Source organism: Cyprinus carpio, chromosome A21, assembly GCF_018340385.1.
Source record: "Cyprinus carpio isolate SPL01 chromosome A21, ASM1834038v1, whole genome shotgun sequence".
Classification (NCBI taxonomy): domain Eukaryota; kingdom Metazoa; phylum Chordata; class Actinopteri; order Cypriniformes; family Cyprinidae; genus Cyprinus; species Cyprinus carpio.
The window spans coordinates 4,201,177-4,225,855 of NC_056592.1; the positions used below are offsets into that span (position 1 = coordinate 4,201,177).

A 24,679-nucleotide genomic window follows, 5' to 3' on the forward strand; every position below is an offset into this window, starting at 1 on the left:
AATTTTAAAAAAAGTATGAAGTTGAGGTACTAAAATTACTGAAAGCTGAAATAAATAATAGATTAAAGCTAAATAGAATTATAAAAATGTCGAAAACCAACAAAGGACAAAAACATAAACTAAACGACACAAAAAATAGGATCTACTCTACTTTCTCTAATATGAAGGATTTTTAAATCAATGTTTTATGTCTTTTACCCCTGTACATCGCATTATGTCATGTTTTAAGGTTAATGGAAAAATATATATTTTCTGTTTTAAAACAGAAAAAAATTCAAATGAAAACTAAAAATGTAAAAATAAAATTTAATTCAAAATATCAATAAATACTGTAATTGTATGTAATAAAATGTTAGAAATGCACTAGTATCAAAGTAACATGTGCACCGGCAAGCATCACTTGCATTTTCTTCCAGAAATGCATTTCTTTTAAAAAAGGTTACAGCAAACTAAATGTTTTATTAATTTAAAGCAAGTCTTAATTTTGGCTCTTTTGTGTGTGTGTGTGTGTGTGTGCATGTGTGATTTGCAGGCTTGTACAGGAGTGTCTGCCCCCCGCTGGCTTACGGACACCCTGCACAAAACCAGCTGCATTCTTCACATTCCCGTAACCTGAAGTGGAGTGAGACATCACTGCATACAGCGCTTGTAACCTGGAGCTCTATATGAGCCTGGGATTCTGTGAACACGTCATTCTGTACTGTAAACCTCAGCTCAGTTACAATATGATGTCATCATAGCACCGCTGACACAGTCAACATGAAATCAAAATTTACCCAATTTACTTTCTCAAGAACATTCCTGGTCATACTATACATGATTGATTAGTCCATGTTATTCCAAAGAAAGAAAATCTTAGTCTTTATAATCATTCATCAAATGTTCTGCCACTAAAATGACTTTCCTTTTCATTGACATCATGAATCCATCTTACTTTTTCATCCTCTTTCCTCTAACAAATTCATTCTGGTATGTAACACCCACTTTCATTATCCCCCATACCCCCCACCCCCGTGCATATATATATATATATATATATATATATATATATATATATATATATATATATATATATATATATATATATATATACACCCCCAAAAACTATATATGTTTGTATTTATGTATGTGTATATATTTGCTTGAATATATAACACATTTGAATTAAAATTAATAATGAATAAGGCCAAAACATAAGACTGGAAATGTATTTTCTTGCCACTGAAATACATTTTGAAATATATTTTAATATATGAAAGTTGAAAATAAATATATTTTAAATTTCAAAAAATATATTTAATTGAGCTTCACAGTTTACAACATATATTTAGCATATATTTAAATAGATTTGTAGCCAGAATTACTATTATTATCATAATTATTTAATTATTTCGTTTTTTTTTTGTCATGGGGCCAATCAGTTCCCAAAGACAAAATTAATATACTTCCCATATAATTGCTACTTAATTCAAAATTATTTCCCATATACTCATACATTTTTTCTTTTCTGCATGTCTTTGCTTCCATAGCTGGCTTCCTAATCTAGTTGTCTAATAAAACTGGCACTATATAATACGGATATTGCCATATCTATTAACTTACACAAAACTGCAACTGAGTTTATTGTAATATTGCACCTCTTTTACCTACTTTTAAATGTATATTCATGCATTTATTTAATACTTGATTGATTGCTTGATTTGTAAGGGAAGTAACTGGTTTTCATTTTGTTTTACATGTAACCTGAACAGGATTCCCGTCCCCTCTGTACATTCGGACCCATGTCAAAAGGTCATCACCCTTGTGGCCTTGTGGGCTTCAGCTGTCGCTTACGTCAGGAGCTCCTGAATCGTTTTAGCCCTAAAATAGTCTGCAAACTTTAATTTTAGGATCAACTTGGAATAACCCTGGCTCCCATTCACAGCACTGTTCCTATGCTAGAACAGTTCACAAGGCAAGGTAAGATAAAGCAAGTTTATTTATGTATTTCATACGCAATGGCAATTCAAGTGCTTTACGTTGGTCAAAAGGAATATTAGTATCTAATCAATATTTCAGATGCATTTACTTATTTATTTTAGTAAGCAGGTGTGTTGCAAGCAATCAGGTGATCATTACTGTAAAAAATAACCCCCTTCTAGGTGATGAAAAATCCATTTTAATTTATATATGTATAGTTTTCCATATGTGTTTTTAGTATTACAATGCCTATTTAATTTTAGACAGTTTTTTTGTTGCATTATTTATGTATGATATTATATTAACAAGGGTCCTTTAACTGGGGGATTGCCCTTAAAACTTTCTGCTGCTACACCCATCAAATTAGATTAGTCAAAAATACTAAAAGACAGTCTGCAATGCACTCAAATCTTGCAGACAAAAAAGAGAAAGAGAGAGAGTAAATTAAGTCCCACACTGTAAACCTCCCGCCTACCCACAGCACTAACCAATGAGAAGCCGCGCATTTTGGGCGCTGCTCTCCGATTGGCCGCTCGCCGCATGACTGACAGTCTGTGTGAATGAAGTTTTTTTCCCCACTTTGGCTCCGTGAAGTTTCAGTGACGGGGGCATCACTGCAGCGCACTGAAGGGAAAGAAAGAACAGAAGGGAGAGAGGTGCCCCATCCATCCATCCATCTATCCATCCACTGCATGTTCCCGCAGGACTTTATTAACGTATGGCTGCATGAGAGGTTTTGAGCTCTCGCGCTTTCTCTCTCCGGGACTGTTGGGTAACTGGTTCTGTCCTGATATCAAGCAGTTGTCATAATAATATAACCGAACTCTTCGCGTCAGGACGGGCGCAGGTGGTCATGGATACACCTATCAGATGGAAAGTAAAGCGGAGGTTTAAGGAGGTGCGGCTCTCGGTACTCCTAGTATTCCTGATGTTTGTCACCTCACGAGTCAGCGCAGGTAAGCGGCGAATCAGCTGTTTCCAAACTGTTACTTTGTGCCACGGGCCGCGCTCTCCCGGGGCTGCGGTTCTCCTGCGCGAGTGCGTTTCACGGTCAGTCCGCTGTCCCAGGACTGGAATGACCGGAGGCGGGGATGGTAGGGGCCCTAGAGTGGGATTTTTCAACTAGGGACGTCCGAAGTTCCGTTTTTGTGGGGAAACATTAGAGCAGCAGCGCATAACGGAATCAGGGAAGTTTTCCCGTGCAAAGCAACCGCTGCATGAGGATATCGTGATGCATCAACTATTGTGGCATGCATGCAGCTCGTTTGCGCTGCACCCCGTCCGCTATTCTTATGCAAATTAGTAAATTGCGTCGCAATTGTAGAAATCTATATTCCAGGATTTCATATGCATACCTAAAAAAGGTTCTTAAGTGGTTATTTTGCGGCTGTTTACGGTTCTTCATATTGCATTATAGGTTCTTCACTTCATAGTATTGGTTCTGGTATCTGTAAGGCAGCCTAGATGGTCAAGGGTCATTGGTGGAACTTATAAACTTTTCAGTTAGAACCAATGTCGCAGGAGAACCTTCAGAAGTTCCTTTAGAGAACCATTTATGTACTGATGTTTCACCCGAATCCTGAATCCAAAACACTGATCTGAAGAACCTAAGCACTATACAGCCTAATTCTTCTTTGCTGAATCTTTAGGGTTGTATGACATCAGGAGCCCTTTTGGTTTCAGATTACGATCAATGCTGATGTGTGAACACACAACCTAGAATGGGTTTTGTAGACTTTTTGGAAGATGTTTGACATGCTTTTTAGGGGATCTGGCAGAAAGTAGTTTTCCTCCAGCAGGCGCGCTGACTGCAGAACGTAATTGGAAAAATATGCAGGATGAGAAACACACCAGGAGAGAAAGAGAGAGAGACAGAGAGAAGTTTTTTTTTTTTCATAGGCTCATAAAATGAACCCATCACTCTGGCTGTCGTCTCAGTTTATTGAAAAAACAGATAGATAAATGCACATAAATGCTCGTTAGTTGCAATGTCTTGGCTTCTGGTAGATGATCTGTAATGAAGAACATCAGTGGGTCAGGGTGGAGTCGCCGCGTGTCTGCTCTAGTAGATCAGAGATGCTTGAGGTGAAGCTCGCAATTATCTTGTAAACCACTTATAGAAGGAATTACCCAGGAGACTCTGTAGAACAGTTACTGTAGAGAGCAACTTCATGCATTTATCAAATCACATACATTCCGATATCATCTGCAATATGCCATTAATTAAAACTCAATATTTGTTTTTAAATCATGCATGCAATATGCATAAAAATGTGTTCTTTTTTTAGCACATAAGAGCCAACTTTCTATGGTTGCATTAGTTGTTTGACACCTGATTTTAGTGTCATGTCATTATGAAGCTCTGTATCACACTCAGATTTGATAGTGTTGAGTTATTAGTTTGTACAGTAAGGACAGAGCAAAAGCAGACAGGATATGATCTCTTATTCTCATCCTCCTCGTTTCTCCAGCCTGTCCCAGGGAGTACCCCTCTCTCTCTTTCTTCAGGCTGGAGGGCGAGAAAGAAAGGGAGGGATAGAGGGAGGGGGTGGAAATTCTGCTCCGCATGTGTGATTAGCTTCGTGTCTGGTCATGGCTGCTTGGCTGCTCATTATAATGATGGAATTATTGAGAACATTTTGGTCCAGGAATTTCTGAAGAACATGCTGATTTACAGTATTTAATAAAGAATGAATCTGGCAATGATCTTAGCGGATGGACTCTTAAAAATCAAGATTCCAATTAGATCATAAACAGTTTTATAATCTGGATAGATATTCTCTAGAAAGCACAACACTGATCTGAAGACCCTATAATGAAACATCAAGAGGTTCTTATTCTCCAAAGAACCTTATAGCAACTCAAGAACCTTTTTGGGTTATGGAAAACCTGGAATTTAAAACTCTAAATTCCACACCTGGAAAAGTCATAGAAATTAAAAAAAAAAAAAAAAATCTGGTTAAGCTCTGAAAATTTAAATCATGAACATCTGGAAAAATCATGGAAATTCATTGGTCAAATGGTGTGAAACTGGTTTTTAACAGCCAAAAAAGTTTTTTTTTGTTGCACTTGTAGGCCATTCATTCAAAGTTTAGGAGTCTGTTATAACTGTTAACTGTTATAACTTTATCACTTTTGCTTGCATGAGTCAAGGCTGAATTAATTGGAGTGATTCATCAACTCGATTGATTGCTTTATATATTAAGAACATCTGTCACTAAGCATCTTTTGAGTAAATTACACTAGAAAGATGCTCAGAGTCACATCAGACTGAAATTTATAGTTGCAATCTAGAATGCTTTGGGCTCTGTTCTAAATACAGCTCTGATCCCTATATAGTTTACCTAATTTCTGAAATGCTTCCAATTTTTTTAGAGCACACGTGTAGTGGGGTAATGTAGAAAAGATGGTGGACTTGATCCGCAGCCAGACTGGCAGGGAAGCACTTTATCGAGCTGTGAAGCTGAGTCAGTCAGCCAAGCTCACTGCTTCCACGACACGTGGTCTAATGGTGATGTCATGCAGTGGGCGGGACTAACCGAATGGGATCTGTAGGTAGAGAATGATGTGCTGCGTTTATAGTGGTGGGACTAGTGGTGCGTTGTGGGATACAGCGGTGCTTTTACGTCACAGTAGACAGAAGTTGAAAAGGCAAAAATGGCTGAAGGGGATGCAGCTGCACTTCCTGTGCAGGGCTGTTCTTCTTTATTACTCACACTAGTGCTGTTTTATGAGTGTTTTACGAACACTCTCAGTGGACTGGCCTCGCTAATCCAGTCTGCTGGGTGTGTGCTTCTCTTCTGAGAGTAAACGAATTCTTTTTAACAAATGGCATGTTGTAACGATTGTTTATCGCCCCCGTGTGTTGTCTGGTTTTGGTTACTCGTTATTGTGTTCTGCAGACCCTTAAAACCATGAGAGGAGAAACTCTGGAATGTTTGGAGCCAAACTTTCACACCCTTGGAGCCTTTCAAAAATGTTTCTCGTGTAATGAGAGCAAGCTGCCCATTTCAGCCATCCCAATTCTTCATTCAGTGTTTGATTCAGTCAGAATCATTGAGAGGAATATTAACGTTGTGGAGAAATCAGACCACTCCAGTTCCAGTTCCAGTTCCAACAGGAAGAGAATGAAGGGTTTTCCGCCTAATCAAACTCCCAGAATCCCCTTTTGAATACTAACTAGTGTGCAAGATTAAGATTTGTACACTCCAAATCATAATATGTTGAAAATGTAATGTTAAAGGTGCCTGGCTGGATGGCATACTACTTAAGATGGATTTTCTAAGTATGCATGAGTTTCATGCTCTCCATATTAAGTAGTATGCAAGTTTAAGAGTTAAATTCATAGTATGCAGAAAATAGTATGTCAGTAGTGACTGGATGCCATAGGTGCACATCTGTTTACATGCTATCGCTCTTATTTAGCATGCAAGATTAGTGCATCTAATGTCATAGTATGTCAAAAGTGACTAAATTGCATAATTGCATAAATTTATAATGGATATTAAAAGTATGCATCAATCTAATGCTCTTCACATTTAATTGTATGCAAGATTAAGAGCAGACTACCTAAATCATTGTATGTTGAAATTAGTATGTCAGTAGTGACTGGATGTCATAGTATGCAAGTATGCATCAGTTCACATACAATCTATTTGATATAACATGCAATATTAAGATTTGTGCAACTAAAATCATAGTACTTCAAAAGTGACTGGATTGCATAGTATTTACAATGGATTTTTTTAAGTATGCATCAGTCTCATGCTCTCTGTATTATATTGTATACAAGATTAAGAGTAAACTATCTAAATGAGAGTATGCTGAAATTAGTATGTCAGTAGTGACTGATATAGCATGCAATATTAGTATCTGATATGGCATGCAATATTAAAGTTAGTGTATGACAAATCATAGTGTTTTTAAAATGGTATGTTATAAGTAACTGGATAGCATAGTATTTATGATGGATTTTATGTGTGTATCAGTCTCATGCTCTCCATAATAAATATTATGTAAACTTCTTAAATCACAGTATGTCAGTACAATAACTGGATATTATAGTATGCAGAAGTACAACTGTTCACATACTATCTTGCATAGCATGCAATATTAAGATGAATGCATTACTTAAAAAGATAGTATGTTGAATATGTATGCATAGGTGGTGTACGATTTACAGCTGATTTTTGAAGTATGTGGCTTTTTTCATACTGTCTATTATATTAATGTTGACAAAGTTTTGCAATATGCATCTGTTCACACACTTTTTGTCTTATATAGCATGCAATTAATATAAGTGCATGTCAGTGTTGAAAATAGGATGCTGAATGATGCAGCATATCTGCTTCTGTTTGCATTCTATCCATCTTATACAGTATGCAAGATAAAGATTAGCATGTCTCAAATCATAGAAAATAGTCCAAGGAGTCCAGATAGCATACTACAAAATTCATTGATGCATATTTACATATACTTTTAATCTTATTTAGTATTAGTATTAGGGTATTAGGATTATTTCATTCCAGGTCATAGTACTGTATGCTGAAATATGTTTGAAGCGTGCATATTTTGAAGCATGCTGAACGCATCGTTTTTGTGCTCTTTGCAAATTTGCATCAATCTGTAATTTTAGGACAATATAGTATATATGCTGTGCTGGTTTGCTTCATACTTAAAAGCATTAACTTTTCTTTGAAAGCACAGGATGTACTTTTTAAAGTTAGTAGAAGTATGTGAATAGTTACCGTGTCAGCAGTTATTATTTTCGATGTGTTTACGTAAGACCAGACCAGACCAGACCAACCCTCGACCCTGTACTTGCCTTCAGTGTGTAGGAGGTCCAGCTCTCCAGATCACAGGGCAGAAATGTTGTACGTTTTGTTCTGTATTAGACAGTACTGTTTTTGTGGCCAAATTTAGAAGTAAAGTTTTCTTCCCTCTTGGTTTGTGTGGTTTGTGCTTTATAGCATGTGTTTTAGAGTTGCATTGTTTTTATGATTGAAAGTGTTTCAAGTTTCCCTTCAATCTAAAGCCGCATTTGGGAGGGTGATAGTTGGTGAAACCTTTAAGGTCTCAGTTCACACACTATAAAACCAGATATTGCCTCTTTCAGATGTGAGGACCAAACCCTGACCCACGTTTGCTGGGTTCAAACACACATAAAGTTCACTGGAGTTGCTGGAGTCACTTATATTTATCACACATACTGAAGACAAGAGATAAATTAAATTGCAAAAAATACAAAATGGATAAATATATAAATTAAAATATAATATTATGTATTAATGAAATCAATTATTTATAAATTATAAAGAAAATTCTAAAACCTTTTATTGTAGTGATTCAGTTCAGATTCACGAAACTATGCAATAGTCGGAAAGATCTACAACTGAAAAATAATGTATTTAAAAATATTTATTTAACTTGAGTGATGAATCAAATGAATCTGTGAATCATTTTCTGAAGCAGTTTACTGAATTGAATTGTCTGAATTGCTAAAATGAATCTTAAGGAGGTTGAGAAGTGTTCATGCATGTATGTGCCTGTTTCAGAGAGAAAAGACAAGAATAAAGTGGAATAAAACAAGTGACTGATGGGAGAAAAGGAGGTGAGTTATAGTAGTTATTGAGAGCAGACCTACAGGAGATGAGGTCAGGGGGTCAGAGGTTAAAGGTGGCATACTGTGGGTGGTGACCTTCAGATTATGACCACCCCAAAGGTTTACAGTGTCCCACCCCGAGACACAGCGTCTGGAAGACACATCACAGACAAAGATCCATTTCACACTGTTTTGAAGTGAAAAAGTGTCTTGAGATGGTGTTTAAATTTTATACTTAAAGTGTGTAAAATTATAAACATCTTTATGTTCTTTAATTCAATGCAACATTTTCTGAATAAAATTATTACTTTCTTAAAAAATCAAAGTGATCCCAAATTTTTGAAAAGTAGTATATGTAGGATTAATGATTTTAACACTAAACCTACGTATTAAAGGGGTGGTTGATTACGATTTCACTTTTTTAATGTTGGTTAGTGTGTAATGTTGCTTTCTTTCAAAATTCTGGCAGTTTTATGCCTACAAAAATGGCTGGTAGGGACTACAAGAAGTTACTTTCTGGGTTCGTGACCCAGATAAACCCCACCCTCGGGAAAAGGCAGCAAAGGGGGCAAGGCCATGCTGTGCTGCTTTAGAGAAGAGGAAGAGAAAACTAGAGGTGCACGTAAAAATCTATTCATATATGAATCACGATTCTGTCTCTTAATGATTCTAATAGATTCACAAGTTTCAAAATCAGTGCAGCGGTTCATAATCCTGCCCCCCCCCCCCCCCCCGCTCTCTCGCTCTGCATCTCTCTCTCTCTCTCTCTCTCTCTCTCTCTCTCCTCTCTTATTGAGCTCAGCAACAACAAATGAAATGTTCCAATTAAACAAACACATCATTTTCAAATAGCTATGAGAAGCGTTAAACATGGACACGCGTGCAGTTGCCGTACTGTATTAAAGCTTTAATCAGGATAAAACAGTATATTAAAAGCTAACATTAGCAGTAGCATTTACAAATAACAGCGTATCTAAAAATATGAGATAACAACAAACAAAAAACCTAGGCCTACCATTAAAAGCCATGCTTGCACATGTTCTGTACGATCCTCTTCAATAATATCCTCTGCTTCTCAATCGGGCTCAAACTGTTAAGCGATATTAACGACGCCATTGTTTACAACGCAACCGGAGCACATGGTGCTGAGGTGAGGGGCGGGACATTTAGACGCACACTAGAGGCAGTTTAGCCAATCACAACTCACTGGGCTAGCTAAACAATCAGAGCCCATCGCCTTTTTCTGAGGAAATGATCAGCACGTTTCTCAGAGAAGGGACTGTGTGGAATAAAGGTATATTATGTGAAAAATAATGCATTTTTTTAAAACGAAGCATTAAAGGGATACTCCACCCCAAAATAATTTTTTTGTCATTAATCACTTACCCCCATGTCGTTCCAAACCAGTAAAAGCTCAGTTCGTCTTCGGAACACAATTTAAGATACTTTGGATAAAAACCGGGAGGCCTGTGACTGTCCCATAGACTCCCAAGTAAATAACACTGTCAAGGTCCATAAATGTATGAAAGTCGTCGTCAGAATACTCCATCTGCCATCAGACGTGCAATCTAAGTTATATGAACATTTTCTGTAAGCGAAGAAATCAAAAATAATGACTTTATTCAACAATTCCTTTGTCAACAATGTGCTGTTTTCTTTCAAATCAAAGCTAAATACATGTAGAAACAGTGCATCCTTGTGGTGTGGATGATACAGAAGAGCATACACAGCATACGGGGATAAGGAGAGACACAGGGGAGACTGTTGACAAAGGAATTGATGAATAAAGTCATTATTTTTGTTTTCTTCACTTACAAAAAGTGTTCCCGTCCCTTCATATAACCCAGATTTCACGTCTGATGGCAGATGGAGTATTCTGATGATGACTTTCATACCTTTTATGGACCTTGACACTGTTATTTATTTGGCAGTCTATGACTTATTATTAGACTGCACCCCATAAACACAATTGCAGCGTTTCCACTGTCGGGCCAAAAGCGGGCATGCTAGTGTGTGCCAGGGCCAGTCGCATTTCCACTGTCACTTCCGGGGCTTGATTGTGCCTCGTTGGTGCTTCCTTGGGGCCAACGGCCCAGGTTTTTTTGGCCCGACAAAAAGCTTGGGCCAAAGTGGGCCAACTGGGGCTAGAGGAGTCGTTATGAACAAAGGCAGAGTTTCTCCGCGTCTGGAGAGCGTTAGTGCCGCGGATCATTTCATAAAGTTAACAGCTAATATCAGCATTAAAGACTTTTCAAATAATTTTAGCTCAAAACTTACTTTTAGACAGCAGCGAGTGTTTAAAATAACCTGATCCGATGTGGATTATGATCACCATACAAGGCAGAAATATTTATAAGCGATGCAAAAGATGCACGCGATGCATGCGATGCATGCTAGCCATTAACATTACCATAGTAGCTAAACATGCTAAATATGACCGCTTGAAGAAATCAGACGCCACAATCATGTATTTATTTAATAATATATTTTGTCTTTCATAAGTCTCGTTTAGCTCCGCGTATGTCATAAAAATATAATAATTTTTGTTCGGGAGCTTTTATTAAAATATAGAAATGATCATTCTTTCTAAAATTTATGTTTATACTGTGACTACAAATAAACAGAAACAGATTTGAATGAATAAGTAGGTAGGCAATGTTCATACAGCTTTATTTCTGTGTGACTAATTTTAAATCCCGATTAATTAATTCATTATGACCAATGTATCACTTATTATTATAAAACATCAATGCTTTTGGATTTAAATTTTTAACAAAGCATGCAAACAAACAGACGCTTTTATCATGTTCGTTTTGTGATTGCGCTAGTTCCAGTGACTTATTTCTTATTAGTTTTCTGATAACTTCTCTTTGTTGGTTGTTCCTGGGAGGCGTGTAAAGTTTTAGTGAAGCACTGCGGAGCTTCTGGCCCGACAGTGGAAAAACGGCTAATCAAGCCTGGAAAAAAAACAGTGAACCACCCCTTTAAGTGTTTACTTGTAACTTATCACTGTTCATGACTTGAATTGAACCTTAAATCATCTAACTTGTCATGAAGAGGTATGCACCTTACACCTTAGCAACTGCATAGCAGCTCCCTAGTAACCACATAGAACACCCTAGAAACTAGGGATGTTATGGTTCTCTGTAAAAAATCAAACTGTACCAACGGTTCGTTATGCACTTGCACTGCGATTCAACTTAAATCTGATAACGCATCTCTGTAGTATGGTTTGTTAAAAATAACCTCACGTAAAAAAGACAGAGTTTGGCTAATGTATGTTTCTGTCAATGGATACTCATGCTGGCTTCGCAGTTCATTACAACAACAGCAGTGAAAAAACAGTCACTCTTTGTAAACTTTGTTCAATGCGAGTGCCGTATGCCCAAATATGACCAGTCAGATATCCCGTGTTGATAGCATGCGTGTGCAGGTGAGACCTGACCAGCAAACGTTGCTATCTGTGTCTAAATTAAACTCATTTAAGACTTGCCAGTTTAAACATTCAAGAGCTAGAAGACACACAAAACTTACAGAACTGTACCAAAACCATGATACAAACTGAACCGTGAATAATATGAACTGTTACACCCCAACTAGAAACCCATAGCAAGTTAGCAACATTCTAAAGCCTTTCAGAACACATTAGCAACTGCATACAATCTCTCTAGCAACCATAGGAAATACCCTAGAAACCCATAGCAACATTCTAAAACCTCCTAGAACACTTTAGCAGCTGCATAGCAACCCCCTAGCAACCACATACAACACCCTAGAATTCCTATGGCTCTACTCCTTAGTAACGAACTAGAACACCCTAGAAACCCAGCACCCTAGCAAACCACACAGAACACCCTAACGAACTAGAACACCCACATTCGAAAACTTCTAAGAACACCTTAGCAACTGCATATCTACTCCTTAGTAACGAACTAGAACACCCTAGAAACCCCATAGCAACATTCTAAAACTTCTCAGGGCACCTTGGCAAATTCATTGCACCATAGTGGTTTGTTTTGCAGGGGTTTCTGCTCACGTTTTCTTTATAAAGTCAGTCTAGTTGTATCAGTATCATGGGGAGCGGACGGGTTTTAGTCTTCCGTATTACACTTGGTCTTGATACAGCCCGCCACCCCTGCTGCTCTCACATACACACACATTGTTTTCTGCCATGCATGGCATGCGTGTGTGTGTTCAGATCTCTGGTTCTCAGAGTTTGAGAGCTGAAGTTTTTGAGTATTGTATTTCTGTCTGCTCTGTTCTGTATGCTATGGGCTTTCACAGAGCTGTTTAAACGGACGAATAATTTTTGGGGGGGTCTAGGCTGTGTGTGTGTTGTGTGGGTCAGTGTGTGTGTGTGTGTGTGGCACCCCTCTGATGGCCTGAGGTTCCCCTGGGCTGTCATGAAGCTCACACATGTGCACACACTTCTTCTAGAATAACATTCCCTACATACCTGTTCTAGAGCCGCTAACTCTGTGTCAGCATGACTAGAGCACCCCAGAGCATCATGGGATATGTGTGTTTTTGCAGCGAAAAGCCACAGATGGACCAGCATCACTGGTTTTCTTTTATTTCTTGGCATTTGGGATTCGAGCAATGAGAGCGAGTGAGAGCGAGAGTTTGTGTTCTCACATCTGGAAGCTATAGCCGTCATTGTGCTGTCTGCTGATCCCAGAGAAAAAGGGGGAAAAAAGGAAAAATGTCTTCCAGATGTTTTTTTTTCCCTCCCCTTGCCGTGGAACAGCAAAGGGAATAAAATACCGTTTCATTAAGACAGAAGAAAAATACACGTTCCTCACACAGAATCAAGTGAGATGGAGGGTCGCAAAACGTGATCTGACTTCACACCAATCACAAAACAGCTTGTATGTGCACAAATCTTGCTATTTAAGCAGTTGTATGCATGCAGACCCACTGACCTGACCGTTTTTTTGTAGGTTTATGCATGCATATCTGTTTATTTGTGTGTTTATGCGTCTGTGAGATGGAAAGAGAGGGTGGGACACGTCCATCTGTTATTCAAAGTTTTTGCTTTAGTGTGTTTTAGATGTTTTTCAAACACTGTAAACAATCTCAAAAAGAATTTGTCATGTTCTGTATGAAAAATATGGTTTGCATTATGAGATTTTATCACTAAAGGTCATGGAGTGAGTGGCATTTCTACTGCCAGATGACTTACTGTATAGTAAAAAAAAAAAAATCACACAAATCTTTTTCCCTTCAGGAGAACTATCAAAACATCCTTAATCAAAAAGTATATACTATAAAATAATATAAAGAAATTCTAAAAATAATTAATAATTAAGCAATGTTAATATGTAATATTAATAAAAACAATTAATAAAATATATATATATATATATATATATATATATATATATATATACTATATATATATATATATATATATATATATATATCTATATTTTTATATAATAAAAATATGTAATATTAATAAAAACAATTAATAAATGATCTAATATTATATTAAAATAAAAAAATTCAATGCCTTAATTTTAATTTAATAAAATTACATGGCTGTAATATATTTATCCAATTTTTTATATAATAAAATAATATAATATAATATGATATAATAATGTTGGGAAATGTATTGAAAACATGACAAAAATAAAATAAATTCTGATTAAGAAAAATAATTTTGCTTATCGGTGGACTGTGTAACTGGCTTTATCATTTCAAAATGATAGCAAATAAGTGTTGATATCAGAAACCATATACGTGATGTATGAATCAAACTTAGAATTTTTCTGAAATGGTTTTCCACATATCATTGTTTAAAGGGGACATGAACTGAGAAATCAAAATTCCCCTGATCTTTTGACATATAAGAGGTCATTGTACTATAAAAACGTCCTGTAAAACAGCCTATGACTTCTAAATTATCATGTTTTTTATGTAAAAATCTTGATAACATTATAAGTGGACCCCAGAGAACAGTACAAAATAATAAAAAAGGCAGTTCATGACCCCTTTATAATGATATACATTGACAGTGGTGAGATCGAGTTGAGATCGAGAATCTCTGATCAGCTTTGTTGCATTGCCAACAGACTCTGACACTCGTGTCATCTCAGATCGCCAGTGAAAATGAGTGACTTCCTGTCGCTTTGTCCCTATAAACTTCTGTCTGTACGAACATCACTTAACTGAGATGCTTGTCCTTGAGTGAGATTGTGCAGTTTTGTGTGTGTGTGTGGTGACCTCAGTTGTGGCTTGTAAGAACCCTACAATCTCACATGCCACATTCATGACCCTGAAACAGGGAATTATGGGATTGCCTGGGGTTTATGACCAACACACACACATGCAGCTCTCTCTTGCTTTTATTGGGTTTTATTTGAGTGACTGCTGATGTATCTCTCCATCTCATGGAAAGAAGAGGCTTTTTGTGACAAACAGATGAAAAACATTCATTCATGTGCTTCAGAAATGTTCACGTCACTACAAAACATCAGATGTCTGGATCCCTCATCCAAATAATGACCCAAAACTAGGCAAACTAAAATGTACCATGAGAAGCATAGTTTCTGCTGAAATACCATTGTTTCCATGCTAGTGCATGATAAGGGATCTCTCTCAAACAGTGTTTGTTGTTTTGTAGGTTTTATTTTTTGTAGGCCAATAATCACAAATACCAATTTACCACAATTACAATATCTGTAGCAATTTCTGTAGCAAAATCTGTAGGTATTTCTGTGGAAAGTTGGAAACTATGACTACTGTGGTAAATGTTTGTAAGGGTCAGTACACATGAGCTTTCAAAGCCTCTTTGAGCATTCATAAGGTTTTGATTATCCTGTGGATGGGGAATAACTTGAGGGCAGCAGTTGGTCCTGTAATGCTTCATTTGAGCTGTACGCTTAAGGTCACGTGCTTGACTCTCATGTGTGTGTGTTTAAGTCTTTTACAATGCTTTGCTATACTGTACATATCAAACAAGCACACACATTTCCATTATTTTATTTTATTTTATTTTATTTTATTTTATTTTATTTTATTTTATTTTACATCCTAGATATGACCATCATATGTCTTTTTATTTTATTTTATTTTACATCGTAGAGATTACCATCATGTGCCCTATTTTGATTTATTTTTATATCCTAGAGATGACTATTTTTTTTTTGTATTTTTACTTCCTGAAGCTGACCATCATATATACTCTATTTAATCGAATTTAATTGAATTTAATTACTTCTTAAAGGTGACTATCATATATATTTTATTTTATTTTACTTTATTTTATTTCGAGATGTGAGATGACCATCATATGTACCAGATTTTATTTTACATCCAAGGGATGACCATCATACTGTATGTGCCCTTTTAATTGAATTGAATTGAATTTAATAATATAATTTATTTGAATTGTTTTGTTTTGTTTTGTTGTTTTGACTATCATATTTTCTGTATGTATTTAAAACATTTTTTTTTATCAAGTATGTTCCCATTGTCTGTGATTTTGTCACTTAGTGCAACATTTCCGCTTTTAGTGAGGACAGTAAAATTGTGCCGCTCCTAGTGCACATGAAATGCACAAATACTATAGCAGTAGTTTTGTGCTGATCAACATGTAGATCCAGTACGAATCATCAGCTCCCTTTTGACCCTGCACACGTAGAATATGCTCATGCAAATGATCAGTTTTGTTAATAGCTGCAGGTTTTCCTGGGTTATTGAGTGGGTAATGAGTGATTGATAGTGTTCAGTTGGTTATTCATGAGATGTTTAGGGAACCCTGCAGGTCCAGACATGCGAGAAGAACTTTAGGATTCTGGAGTGGTGCGCGGAAAGCTGACATTCCTTCCACTGGCCTCGTACAGAGAATATAAAATAGTCTGTCTCTCTCTCTCTCTCTCTCTCTCTCTCTCTCTCTCTCTCTCACACACACACACACATACACACACACACACACACACACACACACTCTCTCTCTCACTGCAGTAGCATATTATGATCTGGCCACATAAACCGCAAAAACGTTCAGCTCTCTCCAGAAAGAATTAAACACACACACACACACACACACACACACACACACACACACACACACACACACACACACACACACACACACACACACACACACACACACTTCACTTACGCTTCAGCAGTGAATAGAGAGGCTTTTGTTCCAGAGTTGTAATAATCTGGCAATATACAATATGTCGTTTCACATATTACTGAAGTCATGTTAATGAAACTGTGGTGATGTCTTTGATGAGCTGTTTTATGATGTATTATTTTTCAGCATTTATGATTTTGGTTTTGTAATGGAGATATAATTGCAACAGAATATTAACATAAAAGACGATTACTTTAAATTTAAATTTAAAGTTAAATTAACAATTACAGTGTTGTTGGTATTACCATGTTTTTTGTAAAATGTAACAAAGAAATACCATATTTTTTGTATGTTACTCTGTTTATACTATGGTTTTTGGTCATGTTTTTTGTAAACGATACCATGGTAATACTGTGTATACCATGATTTTACAATGCTTTTTTAAACATTTACCATGGTAATACCATATATTTTTTTAGATGTTATCTTGGTAATACCTTACCCTTGGTAGTACTGTGTTTTTACACATACCATGAAAATAGCATGCTTTTTGGACATGTATGATGCTAATAACATATATTTTTTTGTAGATATTATTCTGGTAATACCTTGTTTTTGTACATAGTATAGTGGTAATACTATTTTTTTTACCATGTTTTTTTTTAGACATGTACGGTAATGCAGTAATACCATGCTTTTTTGACATTTACCCTGATAATATCTTGATATTTGTACATGATACTGTGAAAATACCATGTTTCTTTTGCATTTACCTTGATTGACCATGCTTTTTTGGACATTTACCATATTTTTGTACATGATACTGTGGTAATACTGTTTTTGTTTGAACATGTACTATGATAATACTACAGTATGATTACGAGCATAATGCCATGATTATATTATGTAACATAGTATGTATTTAAAACATCATGGTACATGAATATGGTAATCATTCAGTCACATAATTTAAATCAGAACACTGTAGTATTTCCATCAGATTTTCTCATTGTACTGAGGTACTGTCTAAGTACTTTTGTTGTGCTGGAGATTTGTACTTTGATCTTAGCATGAAGCTGGTTTTTATTGGTTTGGATGAAGTTGTAGTTGAAATTGATTGTTCTGTTATGCTTTTAATGAGTGAGTGAGTGGTGTCTTTTTGTAATAAATTTGTGTTTGATGAAACTGTAAGCAATGCATGCTGCATTCTAATAATATTTCAGACATACCTGCATTACCTCACCAAATTAGAAAAAATTCTACAATCAAAATTGACTGTGGTACAGCACCACATGAGTCATGGTTTCCAGCATCTAATGCACACGCTGAACGCCAGCCAGCCATTCGGTCAGTGAACGTGAGCTGTTCAACAAGGAAAAACTCTACACATGCTCTTTGCTGAAAGAGAAGCTATTTTCACCTTATTAGACAATGAAATCTGATGAAAAGTGATTTTAGTTTGTGTGTGTGTGTGTGTGTGTGTGTGTATGAATGTTGCAGATGGATGAAATGGTTTTTGCTGAATCAGTTGGTCTTGATTGCTGCTCTTGTTAGTGGAAACCAATGAACACCACAAAGCCTAACCATACGACCAAACCATACCATTATGGTGCACTTCAAACAGCCCACTGAGAGAGAGAGAGAGAGAGAGAGAGAGAGAGAGAGAGAAGAAAATATATATAACAAGTCTAATTGCATGCTGAAAGACAGGAAACATACTTAAGTCACTTAAGAAACTCAAAGCACCTGCATTTTTACCCATTTACCCTGTGAACCCTGCCCTCCCACTCATTATAGCTCTGTCCAGGTCAAAGGTCAACTGGTGGACACTGAGTTCCTGCATGTGGAAGAACTGAGGTCATAATATAGATGGCCATCACCATTGGTGTACCAACAGGGCACTCCTCCCGCTTGATTGGCTGCTGTTGGTTGAGGAGCTGTCAGTCACTCAGATTGACTTATCATTAAACTGTCAGCACAGGGTTCCTAACAGCCTCCCAGAACACCTTAGCGACAGGATAGCCATCCAATACCATAACAGTGTGCTAACAACCATTCAGAACACATTAGCAACCACCTAGACATGCATTAGACACCACTTAGCAGCCAATAACAGCCAATCAGAACACCATAGCAACAGTACATTAGAATATACAACCAACCACTTTGCAGTGTGCTGACAAGTACTCAAATTGTGTTAGCAACTGCTTAGCAATGCCCTGGAAACACTCAGAACACACTAGCAACCACATAGCAACGCCCTGACAAGCACACAGAACACATAAGCAATCACATAGTAACACCCTGGCCAGAACACCTTAGCAACCACATAGTATGTATTTTTTTATAGTTTGTATTAATTTCTTTCTTTCAAAAACAAAAAAAAACAAACAACCCATCTTACTTCAAACTTGTATATATAACTTTTAAATTTTCTCTTTCTATATATATATACTGTATTACTGTACTGTACAAAAATCTGTTTTTGGAAGTGTGAATGTTAAATATTTTGTAGAACAAGGACAAGAAATGAGAAGTTTGATTGTGTTCAGGGGACTGATTTTGTGTTGAGTCAATTTTTCCATTTAACAGAGACTCACTGTTATCTGTATGAGAGACTGACACACACACACACACACACACACACACACACACAAAATAACACACACACACACACACACACACACACACACACACTGTACATGTGTTCGGATTAGGAGTTCTGTACTATAACATGTTCCTCTTATACTGTTATTGTGCTGGTTGGTTCTGTTATTTATGTTGATCAATACAAGCAGAATGATTAATATTCGTGTAAACTAGAGTTTGTGTGGGATGCTAGGTTGTTTTGAGTGGTTGCTAGGGTGTTCTGTATGTCTATATAATTACTAATGTGTTTTGAGTGTGACAGTGGTTAAGTTTAATACTTAAGGTCAGAGGTTTAGAAAAATATAAATGCATGGACTTGTGTCTGGGAAAAAAATATGTGTGTCGTTCTCTTATTTCATCCATTTCCTGTTGTTTTGTGATTAAAAATAATAAGTCAGTCTGGTCACTGTCTCAGGATGGGAAAAGAGAGAACGAGAGAGAGAGAATTCATCTTGCCAACTGTCTTCCTGTGTCTCCTCCATTCACCTTCCTGTGTGTGTTTGTAGTGTCTCATGATTGTGTGTTCAAGAGCAGCTGCACAACTGGACTCAGCCAAAATCAGTGAGGAAGATCCAAACTGTTTTTCAACCCTGCATGCATATTGAAAAAATTATGCATTTAATGCTCAAGTGCGGGTCAAAAATGATGATTCGTGTTATAGAGAATGACCTCAGTGACCCCAGCAGAGCTGAAGCTCAGAGCCGATCGGCCGCCCTCTGCTGAAACCAAACATCATTCTGTGCTGAACACTGAACATTTGTTTGATTCTCATGATGTTGTGATGGAGATCCAGGATGGGATCATGTGATGGGTTCATTCTTAGCGAGAGGTCAACCACAAAAGAGGTTCAGTGGAACAGAAATAACACACTGCAACTTTAAAGATACAGAGACTTTGCTTTGTTATATATATATAGTGTATAATGTATGTAGTATTTGAAAACTGAAATGTGATTTTTCTTTTTTCTTGCATTTATTTGCATATAGAATTGCGTATGTTTTTGTTAACCTGTATCCATCTTTATACAACAAACCAAAATGTCATTTTATACAAACTTAAGAAATGTAGACTTGCTTAAAATGTTCACATTTTTCTTGCTGCTTTGGAAGCTATGTTATTTCCTTCAGGAAATTCAAATCTAATATTAGCATTAGGGCAAAGCTCTTTAATTCAGTATGATTTGGTTTAATGAGCTTTTGAGTAGCTTAAACATTTATAAAGTGATCAAACAGTCAAGTTTTGACCTGTTATGATCTGAACTGGAGCATTTGGTAAAACTTAAGTGTGTTCAGGTGAGATGTGCTTTTTTTTTTTTTTTTTAGTTACAGCACAGTATGCATACTTAATGTTAACTTCACCACATTCATCACAATTATTTGTTACATTTTAAAGCAAAAAGTCACTAACCTTTAGTTTTGAACATTTATATCTCGGGCAGCTTTTTCAGATAGTGTCAGATCTCTGAGAATAGGAGTAGTTGGTGTGTGTGTGTGTGTGTGTGTGTGTGTTTGTTTTTGAGTGTGTGTGTGTGTGTGTGTGTGTGTGTGTGTGTGCAGTGAGTAAAGCAGTGTGCATTTTGTGTGTCTTGTGGTTTTGGATCTGGTTGTTTTGATGTGTTTTTCTTTTTTGTGTACGTGGCATCTGTTTTGCTGTCAATAATATGTAATTAAAAGTTGGCTCTGAAACGCAATACTGTTTAATGCTGAGGGAGACGGAGAGATTAGTCATTATGTTCTTTTGATTAATGCTTATTTCCTGTGTATTTTAATTGCAAACATTTTTGGCTGATTATAATCATCTCAGGAAATGTCTGTGAGGTGGTTGATGTTTAGGAAAAGGAATAGGTCTTCCTGTAAGTGTGCTTTTATGAATGGAGTGTTTCCACACACCTGAGCTGTGGTCTGTAGGGTGTTTGCTGAGGGAAATACTGCGGTGACAGAGTAAATCTCAACAGGTGATGTTTGTGCTCCTCTGGGACTCGTCTTTAAGAGGGTAAACACATACTCACACACACACACACAGTGTAAACACTCCTGCTGAGTGGCTGTAAGGTGAACCCGAGTGCTTCACCTGAGCAGGTCCTGTATGTGTGGGTGATATTAACATGACATTTTACAGGATGTTGATAGATTCCACTCAACCAGAGCTGTAGTAAAACATCAAATTCACTTATGGCTTAATATGTACTCACACACATACCCACCTGAATGGGTTAAATGTGAACTTAAGCTACTTAAGTTAATATGCTACAGTGATTTTTGCTATAGTAATTTTTTTTTTTTGAGTTGCTTATTGGTTTTTTAAATTGCAGCAACAGCAATAAAAGGCACCAAATTTTGAAATTAATAAGGATCAGCATAATTTATTTTCTACCAGCTAATATAGTTTATTTATTTGTAGGCAGTTTACAGTTGCTAAGCAACAGCAATTTGGTGCAATAATGTAGAATTTAAAACTTTGAAAATCAGACCAGATCAGTTTTTTAATAAATTTAGTTTATTCTAGTTATTTGTGTCACCACTGAGAATTAATTCAGATTAATTCCGATTAGAACCTAAAAGCATTTACATATTTATATATAATATAAATATTATTTACACTACTGGTCAAATGTTTGATGTTCAGGAATTTTTTTTTTTTAAAGAAATTAATACTTTTATTCAGCAAGGATGCATTAAATTGATCAAAAGCGACAGTAAATAAATTTTTAATGCTACAAAAGATTTCTATTTCAAACTTTCTGTTCATCAAACATGTTTCATGAGCAGCTAATCAGCAGATTAAAATGATTTCTGACTGGAGTAATGATGCTGAAAATTCAGCTTTGATCACAGGAATAAATTACATTTTTATAATATATTCAAATAGAAAAGTCATTTTAAATTGTAATAATATTTCACAATATTAATGTATTTATTATCAAATAAATGCTGCCTTGGTCAGCAGAAGAGACATTTCCAAAAAAAATAAAAAATAAATAAAAATCTGAACAATCCCAAATTGCACCTGTAATGGATATATTTAATCTTTAGAGTACCCTGCAGCAAAATGTGCTACAAAAAACACAATTTTAAGAGGGTTTGTATAGATGCGCAGTCTAAAGGAGTTCTCTATTTTTTAATGCTGTACTTCTGTAAGTGGGTTACTGGGTCACAGTGTGTCTGCAGGTCTTGATCCCCTGCTGTGGGTCTAGAGCTGGCGAATGACAAAAACAGCTTTCCTCCTAAACATCCTTAAGAATATATGTGTATATATACAGTATATATATATATATAAACTGAGGTAAATATTAGCTCTGCATGCAAGTGCTCGTATTTTTTCCCACTAAATGTTGATGCAAGCAGCCTCTGGGTGTGTTTACATGAGACATAGTTGATTATATACAGACTGTAGCAAAACATTTGGTCTTTTTGTGTAGTATATGTACGACTTTATTTCCTTAAAGCATTTATATTACCGACTATTACCACATTTATTGATATTTAACCAGCAAATTTTACAGCATATCTTCTGCAAGTGTGAAGTTCAGGCATGGCATTCATTCCCACAGCTTGCTAAATGATAACAAAATGTAATCTGCTAAATCTAAATTAAGATTTTTGACTGACACTCCACATTATCATCAAACTGGTAAAGTGTGTCATTTTAAGACCTATATATATATGTAACAGCTTATTAAAGCATTCCTTTATTGTTAAACCATAGCGATGTTTTACCTTGGCAAACCTCATTGCTACTTTGACAGGGACGGTCGAATAGCTTTCACAGCTCCGCATGATAGAAAACTAACAATATAACATTATAATGCAATAATTTTAATCATCTCAGATTATAGCGTAATTATCGTAGTTGCTGTGTAATTTTAGTATGCGTTAATTTGAGTCATCTCTGATTATAGCGTCCCGTTCGTGATGATGTATACTAGTAAATTCCTCAGATTGTGAAAATGTGTTTACATGATCTTGTCTGTTGATATTACATTTATGCTTTTATCTGACGCTTGCCAAAGTCAATTACATGAGCTTTGACATCTGCCAAAATAAGCAGATTTACAAATGGTGTGCATTAATTCACACTAAAATCAAATGATCTGTAGTTAGAGTCTTTGGTAATGTCTGGAAACAACATCAAACAGCAAAATCTGCTCTAGTCTATATTGTTATGTGTCTATGTGTTGAATGTGAATTAATCTTGTAATAATTCTATTTAGACCGGTTGCATGTGTTTAGAGTATAATCATAATGTGCATTATTATTTTATGTTTTCTTTCATGTCATTCCTGAACATTTTGTAGTTTGTTCATTAGCACTTTATTGTAACTTTTATTAATACTTTGAAATTACTTTTACATTTATGCATTTGGAAGACACTTTTATCTATTGCAACTTATGTTGCATTCAAGTTACGTATTTTATTAATCTTATGCAGTTCCTGGTAATTGAATCCTTTCAGCATTGCTAATGCCATTATTAACAAAAATTTTTTTTTTTTTTTTTAATTAAGTCAGTTGGTCATTACTTCACATTTTACCTCTGTTATTTGTAGTATGTCTGAGTGATATATATATATATATATATATATATATATATATATATATATATATACATATAATACAAAATCATTTAGAATTAAACCAGGAATGTGTAATAAAAGAGTAAATAGGGTCAACTTTGGTTTCATGTTGAAAACCAAACGCTTCAGTTGACACGCTTCAGTTTTAAAGTTGCACGCTTCAGATCCAAATATACTTTGAAGGAGCTCTTTGCGAGCAACAGTGAAAAGAACAGGCAGACTTTTATATAAATAACTCAAGGAAAAATGTAAACACTCTGCAGCAACTCAGCACTGTATTCTCTTAGACTAAATCAGACTGACCTGATCAGAATCAGAGCGCTCATGATAAACACTGTCTGTCTGATTCATTCTGTCACTCTGTCATCATGTAAATAAGATGTGTTTAAGATAATGACCAGGGATGTGTGTGTGTGTGTGTTCCTCAAGTGACTGCAACAGGCTACAGCTGGAGGTGATTTTCAGACAATGAAATTGCTCCTCAAGTTGATCACCTAAACACACACAGACACTTTACCATGAATGTGTGTGTGGTGTGTGTGGGTTTAAAGCCTGTCACACAGTGGACGGATGAACTGTGTGTGGTCTTCACTCCATATCTCCACCAGAGAGAGTGGAAAAGTTGTGTGTGTGTGATTTTGATTGGTCAGCCGACCTCTAAACACATGAAACACTTGGCTAGGTTTTTTGAGCTGTGGTCGCTCGTTCTATTGGTGCTTTAGGTTGCTAATGACAGATTTGTGGTTTTGTGCGCATAATGGCTTAGTTTATTGTGTTATTACATACTGCACTGTATACAATGTATA

The 24,679-nt window shown here is 36.1% G+C and overlaps 1 protein-coding gene across 1 annotated transcript in view; it reads left to right on the forward strand.

Moving 5' to 3' along the window:
* Positions 1 to 2,538: 2,538 nt before the first annotated feature.
* LOC109080552 (collagen alpha-1(V) chain-like) overlaps positions 2,539 to 24,679 on the forward strand; it is a 94,662-nt gene continuing 72,521 nt past the window's right edge. Inside the window, exon 1 of the mRNA XM_042711402.1 lies at positions 2,539 to 2,915. Coding sequence (XP_042567336.1) covers positions 2,813 to 2,915 — 103 coding nt within the window. The 5' untranslated portion in view covers positions 2,539 to 2,812. The remainder of the gene's footprint in view (positions 2,916 to 24,679) is intronic.